The 23,058-nt window shown below is 40.1% G+C and overlaps 1 protein-coding gene across 4 annotated transcripts in view; it reads left to right on the top strand.

Annotated features, from left to right (window-relative positions):
- Positions 1–1,947: 1,947 nt before the first annotated feature.
- The window catches only part of LOC134536695 (maestro heat-like repeat-containing protein family member 1), a 178,667-nt gene continuing 157,556 nt past the window's right edge, over positions 1,948–23,058 (top strand). The window contains exons 1-4 of one of the 4 annotated variants that reach the window (XM_063376555.1): positions 1,948–2,021; positions 5,995–6,067; positions 16,761–16,906; positions 19,361–19,564. In XM_063376555.1, coding sequence (XP_063232625.1) covers positions 6,034–6,067; positions 16,761–16,906; positions 19,361–19,564 — 384 coding nt within the window. In that variant the 5' untranslated portion in view covers positions 1,948–2,021; positions 5,995–6,033. Of the gene's footprint in view, positions 2,039–2,063; positions 2,378–5,992; positions 6,068–10,384; positions 10,583–16,760; positions 16,907–19,360; positions 19,565–23,058 lie in introns of those variants that run through there. The other 3 variants (XM_063376556.1, XM_063376557.1, XM_063376554.1) reach the window with 3 other exon arrangements.

Below are 23,058 nucleotides of genomic sequence, written 5' to 3'. Positions count from 1 at the left end.
CCTCTATGTAGACTGCTATGTCTCATCAACGTCTCGCAAAGGCGTGTGCACCGAACGCGCTCGTGCGCGCAACAAAGTGTAGTTCGTGCAACGAGGCGAGCGCCAGGCAACGAGTGCTACGTCGGCGGAAGGATCCGGCCGGGTGTGGCATATCCCTCTGCCGAACTACAACAAGTGCAATTATGTATATTTTTTCACCGGATTTTATTAGACATTATTTTCATCATTTAATATTTCAGTCCTTTCAAAATTGTGTTTCACTGTGCGCCTTGTCCCGAACCTGGCCGGTTCAGTTTCCCGCGAAAATCACACGTTTCTGCGGGAGGGCTGGCAGGGTGAGGGGGGTTGCACGCGGCGAGAGAGTCAGTGTCCTTCAGGAGCTCTGATAGGCTGGCAGCCTTCGCGCAACGCGGAACAATCAACTCTTGCTTTCACCGACATGTAGCTCCAATAGTTATAATCTTTTCTTAATCTTTTACGTACAGTTCCGTGGTCGGCCTCAATTTACCATGAGGTATTTCACTTAAATAAATCAGTGCTCCAAGATGAGTGTTCAGCATATTACGTAAGTACTGTGGGGAGTCTACGAGATGTTACGTCGGCACTTCACGCAACAACCTAGCTTACCAGCTAATTAGTTTCATACCCGCACGGGGCAGCCAGTAGGCGACAGGTGGCACCAAACTAATTAAGAGTCAGTCTATGGACATGTCTAAGAGTCACGTATCGTCACCGGAGTTTCGGGCCTACATGTCATTAGCCCAGCGTAATACGTAATATGTAGTAGTGAAGTATTTTTGTCGTCAGGGTTTAATAAGTCATGTTAGAGTTTTTTTGTAACCACCGCACGGTATCGTGCCACCAAGCTTACTAACGAGTCAGTCTCTGGGACAGGTCTAAGAGTCACGTAGAGTCGCTGGAGATACGGGCCTACGTGTCATTAGCCCAGTGTAATACGTATTGTGTAATAGTGAAGTGTTTTTTTTTTTTCAAGTTATAATTTGTCATGTTAGAGTTTATTTTGTAACCACCGCATCGTGTGCAAGAGTACGTCATTCACGCACAGTAAAATTGTGAGCCGCCACTGAGGAAGTGGGCTGCGCGTGTGACTAATCGATTCGGGACAACCGTTACGGCCAGAACGGGCAGCACTATGTATAGGGCTGTGCCGTAATAAATCAATCAGGCGTCAACGAGTAACTTTGTGTTCTTCTTCAGTCGTCCCGAGTGGCCATAACAGCTCGGGGGGCCCTACTGCGTTAACCCCTACCTCTAGCCACAGGCCGAACCCTCCCTGAGATCACGAACCATATAAAATTCACGTACAAATCAAAGGAGGTAGCGGGGACGGCGTCAAGGTCACAATATTACAGCAGAGCCTATTTTGGTTAGTTGGTCGGTAGGTCCTACTGTAGTATGTGGAAGCACTGGCCAAGGTGAAGATGCTTCACATTATATTAATGACGTGATATTCTTAAGTAAATGAATGTAAACTTGTCTTTACAGAATACTATCCCTTGACACAACTACATATTTGGTCTTTTCAATATGATGGACTTAAGTTTCATTAATAATTATGTTTGACTTCATTCCAAAAGCTATTGATATCAGTGTGCTAATTTACAAAATTGGTACTTTGCTTGTACTTTGATGCTGAAAGTTGTTTTTAAGAGATATTTATTTGTTTATGGCCGACCTCCGTAGCGTAGTCGGATCCACACTGGCTTATGGTGCGAGGGGTTCTGGGTTCGAGTCCCGGTTAAGGCATGGGTGTCCCAATTTACATGATAGTAATTGATTGCCGATGATGATTGCACTTCGATACGTTGACCAATTTGCTTACTGAGGTTTGCTTGAATTGATATATAATTACGATTTGCATTACGACGCATGACCCTATGGCTGCTGGTGGTACCGCTGAAGGCCAACCTAGCAAATAATAAAAAAAAAAATTATTTGTTATGACACTGTGTGTGTCACTGTCTCGTGACAGTACCAGTCAACTGCAGTGCGGGCATTAGGTATTTTTCGGGATATCGTTAGTGTATTAATTTGTTTTGGTGATTTATATCGTATTCAATTTTGAGGATTTTTTAAAATTTTTTATTTGGTATTAGAGCGTCACATTGTTTTAATTACTTATTTTCATAGGGACACTAAACACACACCTATTAGATGCGCTGCGTCTTCTCAGGTTCTCAGGATGAAAAAAAATATTCTGTAACAATGTATTGGTGATTAGGTCTCTTGTCGTGAGCTTTGAGGAAATATATCTGCCGACCGTCGTGCTGCTTCCCGTGTAGGAACAAATAATATTCAGCTGTCATCTTGAAACGTCAATAAATTTACCTGTCAGAAAACTGCATTCGATTGTGGGGTACCTACTATTACTCTTTTCTAATAGGCTGTGCCCTTTACCGATGAAGTTTTAACGAAAGGATTCTTTAATTTCAAGGCTGCATTCAATGACAAATTAGCAGTTAAACGTTATCCAAACACTTTCAGTGCTTATACAACCTTTTGTATCAACAAAGAAACACTTTTTGGCAGTTATTTATTTGCATAGATAACTGTTACAGTAATTATCGTATGTTGTGGCTTTTTAGAACGGAAAGAAACAAATTTGAAAACATGGTTTTCACACTCTACACTTGCTCCTGAAAGGATGTTTTCTTAATTCCTACTAGTTTGTGAAAAATAATAGTTCATAGCTGACATTACTATACCAGCATCGGACGCCACGTCTTCAGGGAACGAAAAATATGTTTTCAAGCACTAGAGTCCATAAGTTTCCCCTGAAAACATTGTTTCTTAATTCCTACAGGTTCGTGAAAAATAACAGTTTTTATCTTACATTACAATACCTGTGTTTTCACACTGCCGCTGACAGTCATTGTTTACCTGTGATCGTGTATCTCTTTAGCATAACTGTAGCGAACTATGGATAGTTAAAAACATGCTACTTCTTGTGTTTCATATATTGAGGTTGAATCCTGAAGGCTTAATCCTGTGGAACGTAATGCTTGCTGTTTAAGTTCAGTATGTCGAAAGATCCTGATGGCATGATCCTTTCGTACATGATGCTTGTTGTTTTAATTCATTACATTGGTAGATCCTGTAGGTACTTAAAAAAAATATTGTCATATAATAACGAATTGTGATCGTAAGTCGAATAAAATGGATTTTTTTTTTTAACCTACAATCATAATTCTTTCTTATTTCTCAATTTCTTTCATGTACAGGATCTTCCGACATACTGAACTAAAATAGCAAGCATCATGTATCACAGGAACAAGCCATTAGGATCATGCCATCAGAATCAAGCCCTCAGGATCCAGGGATAAACTGGGATACATGAAACACCATGTTAAATTCCAGGATGGCCAGACAATACAACTCAGTAAAATAACTAAGACCTTTTTAACACTTGAAAAGTTTGTTTATATTTGATGATTATCAATTTTTTTAAAGTTATTTCTTTAAACTCCATTTTTTCTAGCGAGCTGCCGATGACGCGGCCGCACGTTGCGATGATCGAGCGACAATTAACTTGCACCACGCAGCTACCCTCCTTTTTCAAAGCCAAAACAAAGGGAGGCAACCCTGCGGGCCAACCAATCAATCTCAACACAGATCCTAGTACCTGATCATATAGGGAAAAATACTGAAAAAAAATGTTTCTCTCTAAAAGTCTGCGAAGACACATCACACCACCTCAAGGCTCGCTCTGGTTGGCTGGTGAGACCACACCCAGTGAAAGTTCTAGTCTATTACTGTGCAGTCATGCGTCCACATGCTGGGTTTACCAACAACGCACTAACTTGAGGCGTGAAAAATAACTTGCCGGCGACAGGGTGTTGTGCCAGTGTCTTTCTTTTTTTTGAACCCTTCTAGAATGTTACACTCTTACTACCCAGAATATGCACTTAAATTTAAAAAATCATGATTAATATACATGCAAGTAAATTACAATGAAACAAATAATAAAACATACTACATTCAACTTTTCATAGCACCTAACCCAAATTAATAATAATCACTATTAAAACGCAAGCAAAATACTTGAAATGCCTATGCATAATAAAACAAAACATTAGTACAAATTAATTATAAAATATTTAAAAAAACATTAACATAAATCATATTTAGTCAAGTGTTATTTATAGTAGGGGGCAGTAATTCTGCGATGTTACAACCAGCCATAGCAAACACAGAATATACAACGGCTGTAATCAAAGAATTCTCTGGAAAGACCAATGTGTCAGCTACTTCAGTGCACAGCACATATTCCTCACAGAAAATGAATGATCTTTACAATTCAATTCAACGTTTAGACTCCCATTAGACTGGTTCGTTACAACATCACTGTAAATAGTGGGTACTTTAAATGCAATGTAACAAAACAAACATTTCGTAATACAATTACATACTTATTCTAATAAAACAACACACATGAAATACTTGCATTATAAATTACTTACAGCTGCGTTACAGTCGTTATTTAAACTAATTTCATTATTACAACACCTACACTGAAAAAAATAAAATACCACACCAGTAAACTTAAATAATGAATGTTCTACAGTGATTGTGTGAATACATAGGCATTGTAATGTAAGCTTTAAACTAATTTTTTCACAAACCAGTAGGAATTAAGAAAATTCCTTGTGGTGTTAATTCAGGAACATCTCAAGTACATGGAAAACATACATTCCTATTTATTGCAGGTAAATAATGAATGGCGGCGGCGGAGTAAAAGCACAGGTATTATAATTGTCGTCGCTCCGCTCGCCCTCCCTCGTCGCTTGACGCCCGGTTGCTCAGTTGTACTAGGTAGAGTGGGGTTCGGCCAGTGTGGCCCGGGAGGGACAAGCTAAGACGTAGAATTAATATCCACCAGTCCGCGAAGAACACCCAATTTATTGATACAAGGCCCTTTACATGGGGCTGTCCCAACCCCGCCTGCGACAGTTTGGTTGGCGTGCGGCGACACGAGGGTTTATCCCCTGTCTGGATACTCCATGTTACGCTCTGGCTAACCTGCACCGTACTAAGTCCGGTAGTTCAGAGGCACTCGGAAAGGTGGCGCGACACTAACACACTATGCCAGGGGCTACTGTCTGTAGACCTAAATGCCCCGCCAGAAAATATATGCTCCGTAGAGGCCACTACTCCTCGCCACATAAAAGAACAAGCTATAATTAGGAAGCTGACGCCTAGCTGCCCCTATGCTTGCGTCGCGATGCAATTGCTCCTGGTTGGCTTACAGCTCAGCGACCGTCTCGAGGCACGACTCCTCTCGTGACACGACCTCTCCTCTTGCCTGCCTGGCAACGACTGACTTCCCCTCCGCGCTGCGGCGCGGCGCGCGACGGCTCATCCCTTCCCCTCCCCCGCGTCCCGCGCCGCCCCTGACGTGTCGCAGACGGGTGTGACGTAGTCACCCAGTGAACATGATAAGAACAAAACATAAGCATTTCAAATGAGAGAATTAAATATTTACAATAAAAATAATGTTAATAAATATTTACAATGATTTGTCTTGCTGTAACACAGCGTCCAGTCTTTACATATTCACCGTTGATTCCCCTGGCGCGCGTGAATCTCTCTTGCCCCCCCCCCCCCCCCCCTGCCCTGGCCGCACTGCACAATTCGGCGCACACACGACACAGGCAGGAGAAGGCGTTGGCGTGGCATAACGGGCTGTGAGAGCTGGGTTGACACTTGGGTCGACGTCATAATGTAAGATAAAATTTTAATTTTTTTCACAAACTCGTAGGAATTATGAAACCATTGCAACTCCATATCAGCTCTTGTTTCTTATACTTTGAGAATAAAATGCTGTGGCTATTGTTTTGGCATGTTGCTGCTACATTTGGTAAAATGTTCATATGACATAATTTAAAATATGTATTCATTTTGGACCACAAGTAATTTATTTAAAATAAAACTGTTACATAGGGCTTTGAAAATTGAATATTTTTTCTTTTACAGGTTTTGTCATTGTGATGGAGTAGTTGGAGTGCCTGAGCTATGGACTCCAACAACGAAGAAGCTCATGTTTTGTGTAAGTAACAACATGAGTAGGGTCATGTCGGGCTCATTTGAAAACAAACACATCTCTATAAACTCAGCTGATGCTGAGTTCGAGGAACTTAAGAGCGCGTGGGAGATAATATTTTCTCGCGCGCGGTCAGTTGAAGTGGTTCATTTTTTCCTCGTAGGATAGCGCAGCGTTCGGCCACGGGCGTATAGAGCGTATCCAAGTGGAGACCCCGCGAACTAGTAGGAAAACGGAATGTCACCCGGGAGCGAGAAAAGGGGGGGGGAAGTGAGAGACAAAGACGAATGAAGGACGGCTGATAGGGGTGGGATGAGTCAGCTCTAGCAGCCAACGCAACGGCTTTGTGATGTGCTGAGAAGCACAAGACGACACTGGACTCATCACGCCCGTTTCATACATAACCAGACAGAGCGGATAGAACATTTTTTTCTCGTTTAAAGGAACACAGTTTTTATGCTTAACTGTTTTGGCGCCCGTGGATGTTACTTTGTGATACAACACCACTTTGTTTAAATAAAAACTGTACAACAGTTCTGGTACATAAAATATTACTAAGTAAATTTATCACTCATGTTTATTTTACATTTTACTGCAAGCGAAACAAAAAAAAATAGAACTTTGTTCATGCGTATTTATGAAATTTTAGACACGTCAGATTTTTTACAATGTTCTCCAGTATCAGTCGTGGTGAAAATTACGATTACTGTAATGTACTCGCACAAAACAGAACAAAGGGTAAAAAAAGGCTTCACCACCAAAAGTAGTACACATTAAATAATTGAAGCTATAGCATCTCGTAAGATTCGTTTACCGTGCCCAAAAGTTTGAAATACTCCTCACTTACAAATAAGTGTAACTATGTTACACTGCGTACTGATACAAACATTTTGGGACCAATAACATTTTACGATGTAATTATAATATTCTATTAAACTGTACTCCTCCCCCGTGCATCCATTTTCCCCTCTGTCAAACCCATAACACCCATTCACTTGCCTTTTATGGTAGACGCGGTAGTTGCTTACAGCGCTACACCTTATCTTTCAGGTCGCACGTCGACCTCGGCTGGCAGCTAGTGCTAGATAGTGAACTGGCAATGCAGTTGTGGCGTATACCTATATTTTGGATGTTTAGTATTTGTTTATACTGTGTTATGTGATGTCAGCAACAATTAACATTAATGTGTGTCCAGATGTAGCAATCCCAAATATGTAATGACCAAAAAGAGTCCTGGATAAATGTTTTAAATTATTTAAACTAATGTTTTTAATAGACGCGATATATAATTGCTATGCTACGCTTATTTGATAAGTTTCCATTCACGTGTGACATTTGAAGAGTAGTATTGCATAAGGCTGTACGAACGTTCGAAATTTCGAACTCGAACCGAACTTTAAAATAGTTCGGTTCAAGTTCGTGTCAACAAATTTGGGTTCAAGTTCGTTTTTTGTGTCAACACTAGAACTTGTTAGTTTCCACATTTTAATAATACTAGAACCACGATTTTATGTATGCTCACGGCAAGGGCGCCCATATGGCAGTTTGTAAGGGGGGCCAGACTATAAAATAGTTTGTAAGGGGAGGGGGCAGACCTTCAAAAATTGACAAAAAGTGTCAAAAATTACAATTTGCCAAAAATACTCAAAAACCCATACATTTTTCACTCTTCCTGAAAGCTGGGGGAGGCGGCCACAGCCCTACCCTGCTCACGGTTCCAAGGATGGCATTCGTAAAATCGCTGCCTTAGTAAAATCGGGGCTGGCCCATTTGCCCCCCTCCCCCCCTTTTCATACCATTTTATTTCTTTAAGTTTTCGAACTAAATATATTTGGTATTACTTGTGTGTATTTTGTCGTTATAAACAAAGTATAATTAAATATTAACAACTATTATTGCAACGAGGGGGGAAAAAAACCTCCGGCCGTAGCATGTGAACTAGAGCTGTAGCAAACCGTATGTATTCGTTACTGAGTAACGGGTGCGCCGTCTATATACGAGTAACGAAACGTTTCACACGGCTGCATTTTGTTACTCGCATTTTTCGTATGTTTCATGCATGCGCGCGCATATTCGATGAATTTACGTTACAAAGAACGATGTTTGTTTATTAAGTAAAGTATAATTTAGAAATTCGTCGTCCAAGTTTTTTACTGTTTATTAAAGGTATTGTGTGTGTAGACAAAGTTTGAGGTTGGAACAGAAACAACGTAAGAAAGTATTTTTTACAAATTAGAAATATGTATGTTTTTGTTTTTTATTATCGCAAATTTTCACGTTTTTTTATTATCTTAAAAGTGATAATATAATAAAGCCACTCTAATGAGATTTAATTGTTTCTTGGTTAACAAAAACTGTTAATTATAAAATATTGTTAATTGTATATATTCTATTTATTATTATTTACGCGACGTCATACTGTACGCGTACGCAATACGACTTGATTCGTTGCATGTTATGCGGTATCAGAAGTAACGAGTAACGATACGATAGTAACGAGTACTGATTGTTATAGTAACAAATACATACGGGTACACTTTTTTTGGTTACTTTTACACCTCTAGTGTGAACGTGGAATGCGCACTGGCCGCCCCGCCAGCCCGGCGCCGCGCCGCCTGCCCTTTCACGCGCTATCTTCCCACGCTGCGGCCGGTCTCGGATGCTACAGTCTCTGCGCTGCTGTTATTTGAAATATTCAGATACATGGAAAATATTATACAATTTTTTTTAAAGATTTTGCAATCAAAAACAAACTAATATCATCAATTTAAAAATAAGTTACCTAACTTTTATTTTTCCGACTTGCAGAAAGAAGCAGGTTTCCTTTGTCACTATTATTTTTAAAACGCGTCTTATTGCCACCAATTGCAGCGTTTCCCACCTATTTCGTGGTAGCGCGATACAACAAAGCAAGTAGTGACGACCTCCGACATGTGCGACATCTGTTATGTGTTACTGCAATGAACCTCTGCTTGCGGAGTGCCCGACATCTGTGTGTGGACACGTGAACTACGATGTGTAAAATTCGTTCTTCGTCTGCCGATTACAAAGGTTACGGCGGAACAGATTTTTCAGCTGGTATTGCTTCTAAATGCATCCTGCTGTTTCTAAGTCATGCACACATATGTGTTGTAAAATATTATTATTTTGTTTCCCATTTCCAATCAAATTATACTAGCATTCGTCTACTAAACTTCGCCGTTTTTAGGAATAATTATTTAATAAAATAAGACTCATACCGAAATTTCGAGTAATAACATTTTTAAGATCCATCCTTACTCTGTAAATAATATTTTACCAAAATCCATTTTATGTCATGGCATTTACAGAATCTGCTCCGCCGCGAACGTCGATTTTGCTGCTCGGAACCACATGTATCGTGCACTCTTAAGGGAAATGAATGGTTTCACCAGGTTGAGTAATCTGTATAGGAAAGTACATGTTTAGGTGGAATGTTTCCTGCCATCTTGGTGGTAGCAGGGTGTGGAATGTACTATTGTAAAAGAGAATGCTGGAGTTGTAAAAACATTCTGCACTTGAGGCCACTTATTTGTTTTTACATATTTATGCCCTCTCCACTTACACAGCTAATAAAACTTTAACCGGATGACGTAATCTTCCGGCCAGTTCAACGCCCGGGTCCCAGCCTGACCATTCATGTAGGGCGCTTTAGGAATATGCCCACACTGTTATGTGCAAGAATAGAGAAAAAATTAAATAGTATTAAATTGTAATAAGTAGGCATGAACTGGGCAAGCGATGCCTCTGTAGTTGTGCTGTGTTTTGTTTCTTATAGGAAGTGACTTTCAGAAACTTTTTAAATCAATGGTTTAATGACTTCACTTCCTATCTCTGTATGCCTAATGGTCAGTCTGATCGGGAAGATGGCGAGGAGCTCATGAATGTCAGGGGACTTGTTGATTGTTAGTTTAAAAATGAATTACTTAATTTGTCCTTAAAATGTTTTTCATCTGCCTCCCTGAGTCTCCTGCTGTTTGGAGCAGATACCTGTCGCTCCTCTCGTTCACCCGTGGTGGTCGCATGCGCAGCATGTGGTCATTGTTCAGCATCGGTCATCTCTGACTTTGAGTTTGTAGGTTGATCAGCCTGACCATGCATATTGACACTTCCTACTGACTGTGCCGTAGTATTGCTTTTCCCAGTTATACAGCGCAATCTATCGTGGTATTTATCAATGCCCTCCAGTAAGAACTTAGCGCTTGGCAGGATGCGAGTGTTATTCTCGCTATTGTCGAGAGAGTAGTGGCATGTCTCCGGGTTGTAATGCAGTGTACAAGGCAGGGTTTACTCTTGATTTTCCAGCACAATCTCCAATACTTAAGCCAGAGTCTCAAATAGCCATGTGGGCATGTCAGGCCCCGTCTACGTGTGACTGCTCCACACTGAGCTGGGGCGGGCGCTCTCAAATCAACCCTTGATTCTTCATCGGAGACTCCCGTCGTACTCCTGCCTCTGTGTGAGGCATGGGGGTTGCAAGCCATCAGCACCACTTTAATCTTTGTTAGTATGATCAATTGTCTATTATCTATGGCAGTTTGAATATGAACACAATATAGTTTTTTTTTTATTTTAAAAAATTATTCAGTTTTTGGTTGTAAAAAAAATAACTAAGCTAAACACTTATTTATATATTTAATGTGTTTTTTAAAGATTAAAATTAAATTAATGTTTAAATTTAAAGTCATTGCTTTTTCAGTTTATTTTTTAAGTTTGACCCTGAAATTTTAAAAAAAGTAAATATTTTTATAATATTTTTATTAAAGACTAGTTTAGTATTCTCGTTTGGAGTTTAGAAACTTTCGGTTTGGTCTCAGGACAGTGTGTTGTCCTCTCATATCCACGTGCTGGCGTGAGGGAAGTGAAGAATGGTTGAGCTGCATTGGAGACTATACAAGCAATTTAAGAGTTGGTAAATCATGTCTAAGAGGCTGCAGGAGATAAAGTTTTATAACAATACTTGAATAAAAAAAGTGTTTGTTTTAAAATAAAAATAATTAAAACATGCAATATTTTTTTTTTCATATAAGTATTGAATAAATATTGTAAATTGTCATACCTCTGGCTAACTCAAGTTGGTCTGACGGTTACCTTTAGGCACTTGAATAAATTTTATTGGGTGCCGTAAATATTGTTTGATTTCAATCATTAACTGTGATTATAGATGAAAATGTTTACTGGTTTTAACTGTTTTTATTTTTCCTAACCATTTACAAAGTATAAGGTGGCCATCTTCTGACCAAGTAACTTTACATGATAAAAACAGCACTCGCAGAATTGGCATCTTTATTGGCCAAAAAAATAATACGGTAGTTAATCACTCGGAAATATAATTTAATGACTATGATGATAAATTCTGACAATATATTGCAATCCTGCGGTCACTTTGTTACGTTGGGGCAGTGTAGATAAAGATTAAATTCATAAATACTACCATTGACATTATACACTGCTGTAACAGTGGACCTTTTAGTTTCACTAGGACATGAGGAATGAACAGAAACAAGGTGTGATTCCGTCTGAATATAATTACTCTATATTTATTTAAATGATGAAACTTATAACAGTTGAATGAGAGACAAATATATTAGAGGTATTAAAATGTGTTAAAATATAATTTCAATTACATAATTAAAAATCTCTTGGATATGTTAAAAATATGGGCTGGCCCTAATGAGATTATTATAGGTTTCATTTAATATAAATACACAAAATCAATTTTAAAAAATACAAAGGGGCACAAACAATCCCAATGTAAGCGCTTAAAGTCCAGAATAAAAGTTTTATATAGTTCTGATCTCTTCAAACGTAGTAATTTAAATGTTATTCCCAAGGTTCATAAATATTGTAGGACCGGAGGTCTGATGCTCGCTGGCCGGAGTCCAGCAGTCAACATGGCGTCAGGGCACCTGTTTGTTGGAGAGGGAGTGTGCGAAAATGTGGCTAGGTCCGCATCCTGCTCTCGGACCTGTCTGTGAACAGTCAGAATCAAAAATGATCAGAACTGGTACACAGACAGTGAGCAAACTGGGCAGGAAATGCCTGCAACAAGATAAGGAGAGGTCAGGGAATAAAACTGATAGGAACTCACCAGACAGGGAAGGTAGCTTCTAGAGCCCGAAGCGTAGCACGTCCGGATCTGAAGGTCGCGGAATCGCGGGAGTCGCGGGCGTTTCCATAATTAAAAAAAAAAAAAAAATATATTAAAAAAATAACTACTATGCTGTGTACAGACGGACTAAACTACTTAAAAGAATTTATAGGGATAGCATCCCTTGTCTAACTGACTACATCTTCGGTTACAGCCGGACAGAAGTCTAGCTGTGCGTCTCGCCGATCCGCCGATAACCTAATGCAGTCCGTCTGAAATCGCGATGCGAAGTGTCCCCGGAGTGTCCGTGTCTCTTAATTAAAAGTAATAACTCAATCAAAAGGTAAGGGGGGGGGGGGAGACTTTGGCATCCGGACCGAAAGGTTCCGAAGTTACACGAAGATCCTCGAAGCGCTAAGCAGACGGAAAAAGCGCTCGCTGCGCGCTCACCAGGGTCGCGGGTGAACTAAGGTCGCAATCACACCGCGACTGTTTCCAAAGTTGATTGTGACAAGCTGTCTCTTGTGGGAAGGATGAGTAGTGCGCTCTGGCGGCCAAGAGGAGAAACTGGCTGGAGGGTCACAGAAACGTCCGCTAGAGCGCACTGGGCCACTCGCAACCAGCGGACAGAGCTAGGTTAGGGATTTTTGCCGTCGCTTGGGTTCGCTGAGGGCTCTGTAGGACAAGGGCGTATGTCCTTGGATAGACCATGTACCCTGCGCGAGTTCACTGGAGGTCGATGCTCCGGGTTGAAGTTCCCAAGAAGCCACAGGGGGGTGTTGAGGGAAGGAGGGTCAAAACTTGCTATGTCACCTGGGAAAGGCGTCGAGTGGACCGTCTCGAGGCATCGCCGAGGACTGTAACATGGTCCTCGACGTGCTGCCAAACAGCTTACCTATGCTTGCCTCCGAGAAATGAAAGATGCTAGCGCTGGGCTTGGGGTAGCGTTCGCTAGCACGAAAAGTCATACTGTTACAGGGAGAAAATGTGATGCAAACGCGGCCGAGATGCTGCGATAACCAATCGTCAGCAAAAGTATCGAATTGGGCCTGCGAACAAGCGCAGGTGCACTGGGTTGCACAAGATTACGTCGGAGAGTACAGTAATGAAATCAAAATTAAATGAAATTAAAATGCAACTTTATTTTTTTGGTTTCCTTCTTTAAAAATTATAAATTAAACTTAAAATTCAAAACCTGTGCCCGAAAATTATGATAAACGGCACAACTTGTAACCTCAGGGTGTGAATGTTTAGACCAGAGTTCTCTCCATTTGTCACTAAGGCCTACGCTGCTGCCTGCGGTTTAAATATTTGAGTCAACAAGGACATAAAAATTTAAACAGCACAGCTCGGGTTACAGGTATAAAATTCTCTGCACTCACATTAAAATATTAAATTTGTGAGCCACCACCTGGAACATGACATTACCGCCAACCTCCAAGTGATAACTAAACAATGGTGTCAGATGAGTGTGCTCCCTTTCTTGCTAGAGGAAAGCAAAATCATGGGACACACACAGCACTTTGCAATTCTAGCCAATTACAAGATGCTTTACCCTAGAGGAAATGGACCATGATTCCTTTTGACTTTCGACCAACACAACTGTTTCTTCAGACAACTCACGAGTCCTTGTTCCGACATGACTATACATTTGAGCTGGGCCGTCATGGAAGAGCCTGAGTGGTAAGACTGTCCTCGGGGCATCAGCCCCATCCATGTATTCCCCCTTTCTTTAACCCCTTCCTTCCTCTTCCTGGCTCCTGTCTCATTGTGTTGTTATCTCCCACCCCCTAGCTTGGGTTGTATCTTTTTATTCTGATACAGCTCCCAGAGCGAGTCGCCGTGTAGGTCTCCAAGTGTGATTGTTCCCGTCGGCGGCAAACGGGGAAGGGGCACGTCATGGCACGTCAGTTGCTAACATTGCTCTTGGTGCATGTAGTGGCTACGTCTGTAACATAACTGCTTAATTGGCTTTAAACGATTTGCTTCTAAATTGTTGTTTCTGCCCCACAAGTTTAAAATGGTTTTGGATTAGTGTTTTGGTTTGTAGTTTTTTGTGAACATAACCATAGTTTTTTGTGAACATAACCATGATTAACCTCGGCCCTGCCAATAGCAATTCCTTACTCTTAGATCAAAGTTCTCCTTTGCCCTTAGTGGTGTTTACTAAGATGAGCAACATGGCACTATCATATTTTTGATGTAAGTTTTTGGACATACGCCATTGATAAGAACTTTTTCTGTTGAAGAAAAACTAATAAATAAAATAAATAAATAAAAATAAAAATACTCAAGAAGCACTTAGCAAAAGTAATAGCCCTCCAAAAATCTGGCTCCGTTATGTGGATGATACCTTCACTGTCTGGCAACATGGACCTGAAACTTTGGAGGAATTTGTGAACCACCTCAACTCTCTGAGGCCATCAATAAAATTCACATATGAAAAAGAAACCAAAGGTAGCATTCCTTTCCTGGATGTACTAGTCAGCAGAAAAAACAACAGCCTGGAAACAAAAGTATACAGGAAACCTACGCACACAGGCCAATACCTTAATTTTGCATCCAACCATCCCAAAACAACAAAAACTGGCATAATTCACACACTAACCAACCGAGCTGAGATTATTTGTTCTGATGAGAAATCTATTGCGGTTGAACACAATCATATAAAAAAAGAACTCATAGCCAATGGTTACCCTGTCAACACCATCAAACAGCATTTGAAATCCAACAAAACACTCAAATCCACAGAAACCGAGAAACCTGCAGGAACCCTAGTTATTCCATATGTTCAAGGGCTTTCAGAAAAAATAAGACGCCTAGGAAATAAATATGGACTTCAAACAGCATTCCGTTCTAAATCTACTATTAAAAGTATTGTTACCAAGGTGAAACCAGCCACAGAAAAATTACAAACTCACAACTGTGTGTATCAAATCCCCTGTGAATGTGGCCACATGTACATAGGTGAAACTGGCAGAGCTCTATCCACCCGAATCAAAGAACACAAAAACAACTGCAAGAAGGGTGAAACCCTAAAATCCAGACTTGCTGAACATACATGGGATAATAGCCACAAAATTCTCTGGGAAGACTCCACACCACTCATACAGGAATCCGATAAAATAAAAAGGAAAATCAAAGAATCAGCCTTCATTATTAGCAATAACAATATTTTCAGCCAGCAGAGCATTGAATTAAAAAATATGTGGATCCCTCTGATAAAGAGAGAAACATCCCTGCAGCACAAAACAATAGCCAATACTCAACCCACCATAACCAATCCGCTTTAACTACATGGTGCACAGCCAATGGGGAGACAGCTCGTCTGTCATTGGCTGAGCAAGATGTAGCCCTTTCTCTGATAAATACCCTCATTTTCCAGCCCCTTCTCAGTCGCACCTGTGTTTCCGTACCATGTGCGTCTCTGCCTGAGGACGGGAGCAGATAGCAGTTCCCGAAACGTCGCTTGTTTCTGTTTAGGTAAAACTATTGTATTTGTTTGTTTTTTCGTTTTGTCATGTTTTTTGTCTCGCTTCAACTGTTGTGCTGAATTATTTTGGGTTTCAATATTTTTGTGTTGTCATCATTTGTGGGGATTTTTTCGTTCTCTTAGTACATTTTTCTTTGTCTTTTCTTTGTTTGCTGACCATATTCCTGTTTCGGAATATTTTGTGGTGTTCATATCCTTGTTGACAACAGCAATTGTTTGCTTAATTTTGTGTGTTTTTTTTTTTTGAGTATTTTTATTTTTATTTATTTATTTTATTTATTAGTTTTTCTTCAACAGAAAAAGTTCTTAGCAATGGCGTATGTCCAAAAACTTACATCAAGTCATGCACTCCCATTGCACAAATCTTTCAAAGATAATATCATATTTTTATTAAATTGTAGATCCCACTGTGACGTTTTGTGTTGCCAATGTAATATTTTTCTTGGATAGAGCTTTCTGTCGTATAATTGTGTTTATTGTTGAATTATTATGTTTTATTCGGGCGACTATAAATGTGGAACTTATAATTTATGTGCTCAGTTGTTTAAGGTTTGTTCACTCACTAAATGGTAATTTGTAGATCTTTGACCTCTAGGTGCATTACTGTATGTGTCTATAACTGTGTAGGATTGTGTATTAGTCATTAGTTTCTTAATGAGAACCGCTTGTTTTGGCATTTACTGCCATTCACTAAATTTATGCTCAGCAATTTTAAAACTTTTTTTAAATCACCGAGTGATGCCAACACTTTAAAGTACTAAACACATATTATCCCAATAAAAACATGGTAGCTCTACAAAAGTGTTATGACAGACTGTTTCATTATTAAATTTTTGTTTTGGTTACTAACTACTCATTAAATGCTATGTTATGACCACCTTGGAATTACTAACAAAGCAATTTTCCTTCTTGGGAAGTATGGTATTCACCCTTTTACAATATTTTCTCCAGAAACCACCTTGGCAAAGTGTACAGCATTATCATGGCTGTCATATTTGTGTTTCCCACAGGAGACATTGGAAGTGTAGGTCCAGAAAGAAGACGTGGCAGGCACAGGTCATGAAGTGTGTGTGTGTGTGTGTGTGTGTGTATTGTAGCCGTGGTGGCGACCCTGCTGGAGGCAGCAGCCGACAGAGACGAGCTGGTGCGCGAGGCTGTCATCACCTCTCTGCGACAGCTCGCCAAGAAGTACCCCAGCAAGGTTCTCCGATGGGCAGTCGAGTACAGGAGCAACAACCCTAAGGTACGTGCTGTCTTTCCACTACTGCTGGAGAAGAAGGTGTCATTTCACCATTACAAATCCACAACTCAGTCCATACAGCAAGTAGTGCATATATTCTCATATGAACAGACTGTGTTTTACCATTAGTATGTGGATCTTCATCCTACCGTACAGCGACTTCTCCGGGTTCTGTATTGAATAACAGACCCAGAGATGGAGTTTGATTTCAACATTTCATTCATTCCTTCTGCTAAGGACTCCTTGACGTTGAATTACTCCTAACAAATTCTGTGAAACCAGTCTGATTTTGTTCAGACTTTGCAATTAATCTTTGACTATTCCAATTTATTTTTCTGCAAATATAATGCAAATTTAGTGGGCAAAATAATTTTTTATTATGAAATAAAATTGGCTGGCCCTCATGAAATATTCGGAAAGATGCAGTTTTGTCGGGTGAGTTGTAGAGGTCTCTGGGTATTGGAAAAATATTAGATATTCATGATAATTTGATACTTGATTCAACATTCTCTCATTCACAAAAAAAAATCATTAAAAAAAAGTAACACACATGAGGCTGAGATGATTTATTGTGATACATATTTTCATTTGTTTTCTGCAATATTATTCACACATTATTTTAGTATTCAACAAAAAATGAATGATAATGATTTTAAATTATTAATAATACTCTATTTTATGCATATAATCAAGTCAAACTAAACAATTTTTAAATTTTTATTTACAGGTTTAAGAAAATGCCTTGCGACATTTTCTTATTAATGTATTGTTACGATTTTACTGCGGGTTCGTAAAGGATAGCCCAATTAAAGATTTTTATCACACACTGTTTTATTTATTGCCACTATTTACATTACTAGCTAATAATCTAAAAATTCCAATTAATAAATTTTACTTAAAAAAATGTTGCTTCCTCCAGTCACTTGTTTCTCACAATCCACACGCCTCGCTGGGCCGCACCTCTGGCGCAAATCTCGCCGCTGCACCCCTCGTGGTCCTCCACCGCAGGACTCCGTCGCAGCACTCCGCCGCTGCAATCGCACTTCCCCTTCGCCGGGATCCCACTCGACACCTCGCCCGGAAACTCCACCGCGGGAAAACTCCCGACTTCGCTCTGAACTCCACTGACTGACTATCGGCGTCCTCGGGCGTATATATAGGCCCCGGCGCCATTCCAGAACCCACGAGAGCGGCCGTGGCCCATCACGTCACTCCGAGCTGTCCCGACTGCAGAAATATCTCGAAAACACGTGTCGGCGGCTCACGCAACACAACAGCTGGCAGGTTTCGGATGTCAAACTAACAGTGCCGCGTGGGGGGGGGGGGGGGAGGGGAGCGGAGGGCTGGAGGGAGATAAAGCGGCGACCCAGGCGAGCACGGCACATCTCATGTTACACAGCGTGCACCTGCGCGTGACGCGGCCTGGCTAACGTTCGTAACAGTATTTTATTTTACACCTATTTATTGTGTTTCCATGTGACAGAGTATTCACAAAATCAAATTGAGTGAACCTTTGCATAAGCAACTTCCTCCATGGGTCCAGTAGTTGATGCTACTACCAAGAGCTGTGCTATAACCACACACAGTGTTCCTGGGTCTCGCAGACACTCTACCGGTTGGAAACACAAGTACACGATGATGACGTATGCATCTGGCAGCTCTGGCAACAAATAGAGTTGCACAATAGATAACGATAAGAGATGAGTGCTCTTTAGTGGTGCTTCCTAGATGTTTTGAATCAACACAGGCCATAGGATTACCTTTCAGGGTTTGCTGCGTAGTCTAGTTGCCTTCCTTTCACTCCATGCATGGGAGTTCGTTCTATTGCAGGTGCATCATAAAATTTGATTAATTCAACCTCTATCTCTCTCTCTCTCTCTCTCTCTCTCTCTCTCTCTATATATATATATATATATATATATTCATATATATATTCATATATATATTCATATTCATAATGTACACATACACATCATGCCTCGTGGTTTGTCATCAAATCTGTAGAAAAATCCCTATTCTGCCAGCAAAGAAATTAGCGGAAAAATTCATTCAGACAGTTTGTGACATAATACTGATAACCTAATCCCGCTAGCAAGTGTTCAAAAATAGAGTTTAGTAATTCTGTGTCGGATTGGTCATTCCTCTAGTGGAATCATGCAGACAGCGTCAAGAACAGGGCCCCAGGCCTGGCCTTAAGATAAACATCTAAAGAACATAATGTTCATACAGTGAGTATTGCTCGACCTGTTTGTTTAGAACGCTTACTTAGTTCTTAAGTGCTGATGTGTTTTGTCTCTTCAGTTCTGTCGCTTGCAGTTAGGGAACATACTTTCTTTCTGCATCTGTGTGACCACACCCAGTGCTCTTGCAGCTCAGCGAAGTGGGATGCTGTCGAGGTGTCAAGCAGGAGTGTTGCTCACTACGAGAATCACCGGACGTAGCTGTGCTCGTGTGCAGATGAGCGTGTCTCACCTGGCCGCACTGCTGCGCACCATGGAGCTGGTGTGTCAGGAGCGACTGGCAGACGTGGACGGAGACGAGGTGTTGCAGCTGATACAGTTCAGCGTGTCGGAGATGACACGCACCCAGGAGTACCTGCCATCGCTGCAGATGCCTGCAGCTGGCATCCTCACTGCTCTCGGAAAGGCCCACTGTAACGAGGTACATTTCCTGCGTAGTGTTGGACAAACATGTAGTTACTGTTCCTGGGGTTTACCGGCACTGCCTTGCTACCACAGCCGTACGTGTGGCTGGATCAGGATACGTAGCCTCTGAGACCCTAGAGTTGCAAAAGAGCGAGTAGTTGTGTTCTGAGAGGGTGACAGAGAACAATGCAGGTAACAGGGTGCCAACAGTCGAGTGGTGTTACTGCTAGGCCTTGCGAGGGATGGCTTCTGAGAACTGGCAGGCACACATATCACTAACTAATTAATGACTATTACCAAATAACCAAGTAACCAAATAATTCAAAATATAATGTATATAATACATACACCTATATAGCTTCTCAGTGAGTTTGCCCCAAAGTATTTGCTAAATTCATCTTTAAGAATCTTAGTTTCAACTTAAAGAAAAATAAGCTCTCAGATTATTAGCTTGGTTTCAAAACTGGGAAAACAACAATTACTAACCATTTTATTCCAACACTATTTATGCTAAAGTAATAACATGAGATCAGAGAGATGCCTGTTATTTTAATTTACTGTGATAAAATAGATAATATACAAAATAAATGAATTAATATTTAATCAGCAATATTTAAATCACAATAATGATTCAGTCCTAGGTTCATTATTAACAAGAATGGAGAATTTAGATGCAATTTTTGTTAGTAATAGTTTAAAAAAATAATTGTGTTGTAATAAGTTGATAGGAAATACAGGTACACTTATCCCTCACTTAGCACGGCTTCAGATTGTGCAAATTCGTTTAGCGTGATTTTAATTTTACTACCCCATTCTCAAATAGCACGTCTGTAAACTTCAGTTAGCACGAAATCTCGGCAGGCAAAAAAAAAAGTCGAGCATGATGCCACAAAGTCTGTTTCAACTGTAAACAACAGATGTGCCGTGGGATACAGTTAGCCAAACAAAGGGGGAAAAGAAGTGCGCGCAGGTCTGTCTACGCTATCGGCTGTTGTACAAACATCAGCTATGGCAAGTTAAATTCTGGTTATGGAGTGTAAAGAACCAAATGTTTTTACGTCTGCACGTATTTCGCCTTGCCGTACCGTTGTCGCCTGGCCACAAATCAGGCTATGAACTCAGTCTAGCCAGTGGCAAGGAATTCACTCATACCAAAGCAAAGTCTGCCCATTCAGCTGCCGGTAACTGTACGTGATTGATCACTCATAATGCATTGTGTTCAAGTAGTTGAGACAAAACTAGAAGTATTACGGCATGAAAAAAAAAATCATTGGTCTGACAGGATTGGTGTGAACCAGGTGGTGATACGCAAATAAGCACTTTAATTTTTGAAAAATTGAAATGTAATTATCCGGACAGTAATATCGGTTTCACTGTCAGTAAAGGATGGTTTGAAAAGATACGCAACATGAGTTTAAGGTCACGCCTGGGCAGGCAATTCAGCCTGCCGACTGAGGATAAAGTACATAACAACGTATCTCCCATTAAGCGGTGTTGTATTTGTCATAAAAAGTGCGATGGAAGGCATATAAAGATTAATGGCATGACATATTTATAGTTGAGTGTTAGTCTACTCATTTATATTACGTAAGGTATATATTCCTACACAATTTTTGAACACATTAAATAAATTAGCTTTGCTATTTATGGGAACTAATGTTTCAGAATACGCGATTTTGAATAACATAAGCATTTTTAGGAACGAATCAGTCATACTAAGTGAGGGATAGGTGTATTAAGTTTATACTTTGTATTCGTTATTACATGTTACTCTGTACTAACAGCAATAAAAATGATAATTAAACTAATTATTCATTTCAACAAATGTGATAACCTTCAATAGAGAAACAAATAAGTGTTAAAAATAGTTTAATTATTTACCTGATTTTAAAAAGTTTACTAAATATTAAGAAATCATCTACATATTTCAGTTAAATGTACTTTGGAAGTTTATATTTAAAAAATAATGTGTCTCATAATAGGAATGATTTTTTTCTAGTAATTAATGTGTTTTACCTTATTGTAGGTGTTCTTTGTCAGTCTTTCTTTTTATAATTTTCCATGTTAAATTTGTATTGTGTGTATGTATGTATGTTTCAATATCTATTTGTATGTATGTGTGTTTCAGTACACACACACATATACATATATATTTTTTAATCTTCTTATTTTCATATTTTTGTTTACTTTATCTATGGTGCCTACCACCTATGGCTTGTCAGTTGTCGGTAGGCATGTTAACATTTAAAATAAGTAAAATAAAAAATTAAAGGAAGTGGCATAGTGGAAAGGAAGATAAATATAATAAATGTATTAAATAAATTTATGTATACATAATTTTGTATCTTAGAAGTTAGAGGATTAATGTGAAATTCTTTTTAGAATGTAGCTTTAATGTCTTGTAAACGAAGTCAGCTTGGGTGGTAACACACCACAAAAATAATCAAGAATGGGGGATGAATAGGCCATAATCTGTTCTTAGAAACTACCCAAACATTTAATTGCATGAATTTTGGAAAAATCATTCAAAACAGAATTGTGGCTGGACTGGTACTCAGTCCGGATCCTGTAGGATGGCAGTTAGTTTCATACCGCTGCACCTCTGTGCTCCGTGCATGCGAACTGGTGGATCAAGCAAGTAGTGTTTGGCGGACAGCGTAGGACTGTTGAGAGTGAAGTAGGAAAAGAGACTTGCTAAGGAACAAATTGGAGGGACGGCAGAGTTTCAGGGGGGTGGTACCCCCTCCTGTCCCAGCATACCTCGTCTCTTACCAGCAGGCAAGGTGTCTCAGTTACAGGCCATGTTTGAGGAAACATAAGCTTTATGTACCCCAGGGAAAGCGAGGCTAAACATTCTATACTTATTTTTCCTATTATTCTTCCTCTCACTCCTCACTCCTGTCTCTTTACATAATAAATGTGAACACACCCTCATGTTAAAGACTTTATTTATTTACCTTTCTATGGGCCGCACATGTTATGCCAAATTGGGGTTTAATGTAGTGCAATCTTTCATTGCTCATGTAGTGCGGGAGTCTCAAGCTTAAGTTTCTAGCTAACTGTAACTTGCCAGCTAGGTCTTGGAGGTTATCTTCTTAGCAGCAAGGTGTTGCTAGGAGAGCAACCAAAACAGCTATTGCAGGATGCTTTGCCTTTAAAGGTTGTCTTTGTGAAAAGCGCAAAATACCATTAATATTGCTGTTGAAGTGCGACCAGCAGTAGAACTGCGTCTCGAGGAAGATGTTTGAGGTCTGTGAGTGGCAACTGTGGCAAGTACGTTAAGGTCTGCTGCTTGATCTTTCAGAAGCTAAAGACACAGATGGCACCTGTATAGTCAGAAATATAGGCAGCCTTGCCTCAAGACCCTGACTCTGGGTAATAGCTCTGGCACTTTGTGCAGAGTTTTGACCGGTAGTGTGCCCTGAACTGGCTTTGGCATGCCAGAGAGAAAGCAGGCCATTTGGGCATGCTTAGCGCAGGAGGGGGCAGAAGTAATAGGGAAAGAGAGCG

The sequence above is a fragment of the Bacillus rossius genome, chromosome 11 (genome assembly GCF_032445375.1).
Source record: "Bacillus rossius redtenbacheri isolate Brsri chromosome 11, Brsri_v3, whole genome shotgun sequence".
NCBI classification, from domain to species: domain Eukaryota; kingdom Metazoa; phylum Arthropoda; class Insecta; order Phasmatodea; family Bacillidae; genus Bacillus; species Bacillus rossius.
The sequence above is the reverse complement of the archived record's forward strand: the minus strand, read 5'-3'. Positions and strand labels throughout refer to the sequence as shown.